The 5730-nt window shown below is 39.5% G+C and overlaps 1 protein-coding gene across 1 annotated transcript in view; it reads right to left on the minus strand.

The window, feature by feature from the left end:
• Positions 1–909: 909 nt before the first annotated feature.
• LOC114467023 (tripartite motif-containing protein 54-like) overlaps positions 910–5730 on the minus strand; it is an 8300-nt gene continuing 3479 nt past the window's right edge. Inside the window, exons 5-11 of the mRNA XM_028452989.1 lie at positions 5166–5261; positions 4879–4956; positions 4554–4709; positions 4393–4415; positions 4111–4235; positions 2008–2432; positions 910–1471 (exon numbers count right to left, since the gene is read on the minus strand). Coding sequence (XP_028308790.1) covers positions 1385–1471; positions 2008–2432; positions 4111–4235; positions 4393–4415; positions 4554–4709; positions 4879–4956; positions 5166–5261 — 990 coding nt within the window. The 3' untranslated portion in view covers positions 910–1384. The remainder of the gene's footprint in view (positions 1472–2007; positions 2433–4110; positions 4236–4392; positions 4416–4553; positions 4710–4878; positions 4957–5165; positions 5262–5730) is intronic.

The raw sequence follows: 5730 nt of genomic DNA on the forward strand, positions 1-5730 counted from the left end.
GCTACATCCGGCCAGGCTTCAAATTAAAGGCGCAGTAACTTTTTGGATTTTATTTTCTTCCAAATGTAAATAAATCCCAAATATTTCTGTCTCTCGTTCACATGAGTTTTTTGTTTGGTTTTGTGAAAACTTCTTAGATAGTATACAAAGTATTATGTTATCCTGGTTTAACTCATGTTTAATTGTGTCGTGTCATTGTATCCTGTCTAGCTTCGTTTTATCTAATCTTACCTTATCGTAAGATCTCGTATCATTTCTTACTTTCTTGTTTTATTTTATCATATTTAATCTAATCTTCTCTTTTCATGTCGTATTGTGACATATTGTATTCAATTTTATATAGTTTTATCTTACTGCATTGTAAGATGTCATGCTGTATTGTACTTACCGTATTTTTCTCTCTTATTTTATCTAATTTGACCTTATCTTTAAATGGGGTATTGTACCTTTCAATGCACCTTAAAAATGTGTTTTTCTTGCATATATATCACACGATTATGTTTATTGATACACATTGTCCATTTTTACAGTATATAATCTAACTTCGTTGTAGATACTGGAAACACTTTGACATAATAACAGAACTGCGTGAATTGTGAGAGGAAAACAAATCCCCTTCAAAATAAAATAATTACCAACATATCAAAATATTTCCTCAGGTATTTTATTTTGAAGGAAAACGTCTCAAAGCAGGATATTTAGGTGTTTAGTATTTACATCAGTATTTTCTGCGTGATCAGATGACATCATACAAATGTTATCTTACTGTTAATGGTTAATACGTTTGTACTGATATTTAAAAAAATGAGGTCAGAAATAAATAAAAAAGAACACAGTCTGTGACCAAAACCAGATTTATTTCATGAATGAATCCAAAGAGTCAGTAAAGTTTGCTTCACAGCTCACAAAACCTTCACATTATATAAAACACGCAAAGTCAATCACACAAATATCAGCTGAAGATTTCATAGAAAACTGATTTTTTGTTAAAAACTTTTGCACAATTACAAGACAAACTAAAGCAGCAAAGTAAAAAAGGACTCTTTTCATTCTCATTGGATAATTCCTTTTTAGGTTATTTGTGTGTAGGAGCACACACGGCACTCGGTCTTATTTTCTATGGCCCACAAAAAAATACGCAAAATGACCCCAAAATCATCCACAAACGGACAAGGAAAAATACACACAATACATGAAAAACACACAAATCGAAAAGAAATACACACAAAGTTACAATGATAACACCATTCATTTTTTCTTCTCCGTTGATATAATAAAGTTTATTTAAACAAGTCACTGACATGTCTGTGTGCGTGTGTGTGGCCGTGTGTCTGTAGTTGTGTGTCTGTAGTTGTGTGTCTGTAGTTGTGCGTCTGTAGTTGTGTTACGTGCAGATGAAGCAGCCAATGTAGCTCCAAACCCTCTGTAGGAGAACCAGGAAGGCCAGGATGTAGAAGAGCAGAGTGACAGCCTGGAGGAGGAGGAGGAGGAGTCAGTGTCATTGATGGTGAGACAAACGAGGACGTTAATACTTTTACTTTATGGACGTTTTTGGCCATATACTTTACAGAAATGAGTTTCAAATATTTCCTTATGTGCACGTCTTCTACAGCAGGGGTTCTCAACCTTGGGGTCAGGATCCCATTTGGGGTCGTAAGACACTGAAAGGGGGTACCCAGATGCCTTCAAGAAACTAAGAATATTTTCTGAACAATTTAAGCCCATTTTTGTTTATTTTTAATTTGTTTCTACAACTACACCAAACTTACTATATTTTAACCTATTTTCATCAATTTTTCATGTCATATTTTGCTCTTTTTAATGCATTTTTGCTAAATTTCTCCCATTTCTGACACCATTACATTTGAATGACTTTTCTGCACATTTTTCCACTTTCCAGACATGTTCAGGACTTATAAACCCTTTCTACCACTTTTACACCTGATGTCATATGTTGATCCATTATTGTCACTTTTAACCTCTTTCAACCAGGACTCGGACTCGTACCTGTTGAGTGCTCATTCCGTCTTCCTGTTCACACGCAGCAGCACGAGGAGATGCACATGTCAACACTTCCCTCTGCTCCGCCTCCTTTTCTTCCTCCTCTTCTTCCTCTTTATTCTGATCTGATGGATCATCACTAAAGTCCTCAGATCCAGGATGGGCCTGTATCTCCTCTGAGGGCCTCAGCAGGGACCCTGTAGCAGGTGAAGGGAGGACTGTTGGTTCTACTGATTCCAATGGTTCTACTGGTTCTACTGGGGGAGATATCAGAAGAGGAATCATCTCTGTGGGTGGTTCTTCATAGTTATCGATGTTCTGGAGAGAAAGCTCCAAACACTGTTTGGATTCTGTGAGGTTCTTCTCTGGGAGATCTTTGACTTCCTCGCAACCTTCAACATTCTCTGGTTCTTCAGGAGAACCATCAAGAACTTAAGAGAGACACAAGACATATAGAGATGAGCACAGAATATCACAATAACACATTAAAGCAGTGATTCTCAAAGTGTGTGGCGCACCCCCTGGTGGGGAATGAAGATATGACAGGTGGGGCGTGACAAACAGGAGGAAACGCCAAACAAAACGCCTGCTTCTCGTGAAGGCGGTCACATTTTTATGCTCTCGCTCTCCTCCCCTATCTGCCCTCGCTGCTTGTTTTGTCTGTTGTCTTGTGGATCTAGGAGACTGTCTGTATTCATCCAAAACAAAACTATGGAATTGAGAGCTGGTCACTTAATGCTATTGATCACATTTTCTCAATAAGAAGACCAGGCCGAGGTGAGCCTGCGTGTCCTGATGGAACGTTTGCAACCAGATACATGATGGATTCCTGGGACTGGTGGAAGGTCGTGAGCTTGGCTTTACTCTCTGTTGAGGACGTCGAGGATATCTACATGATTGGAATCATGGTAGCAGGGATGATGCTAATTGGAGTTGGCGGCTATTTGATCTATCGTAAAGTCTGTGTTACATCGGCAGCTGTTTTGGGAAGACTGCCAGTCATCTCTGAAGGATGTAGCAGGGCACTGAACTCTCAGAAAAGCATGATGAATGAACTCAAAAGTAAGGCTACTTTGAAGCATTTGCATGGAATGGAACTGATCTTGGAATGAATGGAGATGATGTGTCAGCCATTTGCTGTTTGAACCCACGATATTGGATTTACTGTGACCAGGACTTTCAAGGCTAGTGAAAAGAGTGCTAGCCTGTAATCAAAACAAATCCTCCCCCAACACGCTCAAGGATGTGTTTAATCTCACAGAGATGTTTACAGATCTGACACTCTGTCCTGCTCCTCCCCCTCCTATCCCCGATTACCAGCTGGACTCTCGTCTTCTGAACCAAAACTTCTGACTGTATCAGAGGAGAGCAAAGTTAATTGTGGCTACGCCTTCTCTGGCCTTCCACCTGTCCCCCTTCCCCTCTGTGCCCATTGAAGTTTCCGGAGGAGCGCCCACTGGCTGCTCGCCCGCGCCCCCTAGCGGCTGGATATTCTCTCCCCCTCTCCGCCCAGCACTCACCCCAATAACCCTCCCCAGATCCACCACCCACCCCCTCCTGCCCATGTCCTATGGTTTTCCTTACTATGTTTTTGTAGCTGAGAGTTTTTTTTCCTGGTTTTGCACTTTGTTCTCCTTTAGGAAATTCAGTTCAAAATCTGCTTTTTTCCCCTCACCTCTCCTTATGTCATTTTTCCCATTTTTCGTCTAAATTCGGGCACCTTCAATGCCCTTGGTGACCCACAGTTCTCCCGTTCTTGTCTCCCATGTTATTTGTGACTGTTTTTCCATGTTTTTTTTAGACAGGATGATACTGAAATGTTTGTACGGCACTTTGTGGTTTTTACCTGTGAAAAGCGCTCTATAAATAAAGATTACTTACTACACACAAAGAAAAACAATGAATAGCCTAAAAAATTAAAATAGAATTAAATGATTAGATTTTATTTGAAATGCGACCGAAAAAAAAAATGTAACGTGGACTAAAGTGCAAGAATAATGATTTTCGTCGGCAGGTGAAAACTTGACAGTTAGTTCATTAAATTTGACCATTGCATTAAAGCGTCACATTAACACTTTAAATGATCACATTAACACATTATATTATCACCTTTGAGGAAGTTGATGTTCCTCAAAGCTTCTTCCTGTTCTCTGAAGTTGTAGCTGTGAAGATTCAAATCATCAAATCCTTCTTTTAACGTTCCGTAAGAACAGGAAGTGGAAGCTGCTAAAACTCTGAGGAAAGAAGGAGGAAATATAGACAGAGAGAGAGGGAGAAAAGAAATGGGGGAATGACAAAAGAAAAGTTGTGGAAACAAAGGAAGAAGGAAGGACAATATGACAGAAAAAGGACAAATGTTAAATAGAAGAAGGAAAGAAGGTGTTTCCTCACTTTGTGATGAGTTCTCTTGAATTCTGTAAAAGTAACAAAAACAAATCATTAAAGGCAACAAATAAACATCGTCAATAACTCCAACCTATCATAATATAAATATGAATGTAATAATGATGATGATAATGTATTAATATGAATATTAATGAGGTGATAGTAACCTGAACAAATGCAGCCATGTCCTCCTCCTCCAGCCTCCTCTTTACTCTCTCCATCAGCTTGCTGTTTTCCTCCATACTGTTTCCATAGCAACGAGCCAGCGATTGGGCGTGGCCTGTCCGCTCCTCCTCCTCGCTGCTGATTCGCTGAGTCATGACCTTCGGGTGTTACCATAACAACAACAACTGTGACTTATTTTCATTCTTTTATAAACTGTAGAAATGTCTATGTTCATGAGTTATGAAATAGAATAAAATCAGCCGAGTTCTGGGAGAACATGCAAACTTCTCCTGATGTTCATGTGATGGTGTTTGAGGGCAGACGGACCTTCTGTCTGTCCTGCAGGATGGAGACCATGTGACTGAACTTCTCACTCACGAGTTGCTGCTGAAGTCGACAGTTTTCCTGTGAACAAAACACAAAACTCATCCTCATCCTCACCTGCCTTCATCTTCATCTTCATCTTCATCTTCATCCTCAGGGAATGAAACGTCTCAAATACATGTAATCTGTTAAAAAGCTGAAGGTTCTAGATTTTCCCAATCCTAAAAGCCCCATATGTTTAACACATTATGAACATGGTGAATGAATGAATAAATGAGGAACAAACCAACCTGGATGTTTCTACAGCTTCGTTCCAGCTCATCAATCACAGCCTGTAGTTTGTTGTTAGAAGACGTCAGATCACAAACTGCTTCTCTGAGCTCGTCCTGAACAACCACAGACGTCATCGTTAACGTTCATGTGATGATGATGTTTCTCATCAACGTTTGGACTGATGACAACATTAATAAACCTCATGAAGCTAGTGACGTACAACTCAGACTACTCCTGGTCCCAGACCACATTTTGAAGGTCACGGTCTTGTTCTCAGACTGGACAGACTCTGGATTTTCCATCTTGACCAGTTTAGACCAGTTTAGACCAGTTTAGACCAGTTTAAACCACTTTAGACCAGTTTAAACCAGTTTAAACCAGTTTAGACTAGCAGCATAGATATTATTCAGCTTCATGAATGTGAACATAAGGAGAAGCTCTGTGAACGGTTCTGATTCATTAGTGAGAATGCTAAGCTAATGCTTGGCTACTGCTAAATTAATGCTAGGTTAATACTAATGCTAAACGAATGCTAAGTTAATGCTAATACTAACATTAGGCTAAAGCAAAGTTTATGCTAAT

Source organism: Gouania willdenowi, chromosome 7 (genome assembly GCF_900634775.1).
Source record: "Gouania willdenowi chromosome 7, fGouWil2.1, whole genome shotgun sequence".
NCBI lineage: Eukaryota > Metazoa > Chordata > Actinopteri > Blenniiformes > Gobiesocidae > Gouania > Gouania willdenowi.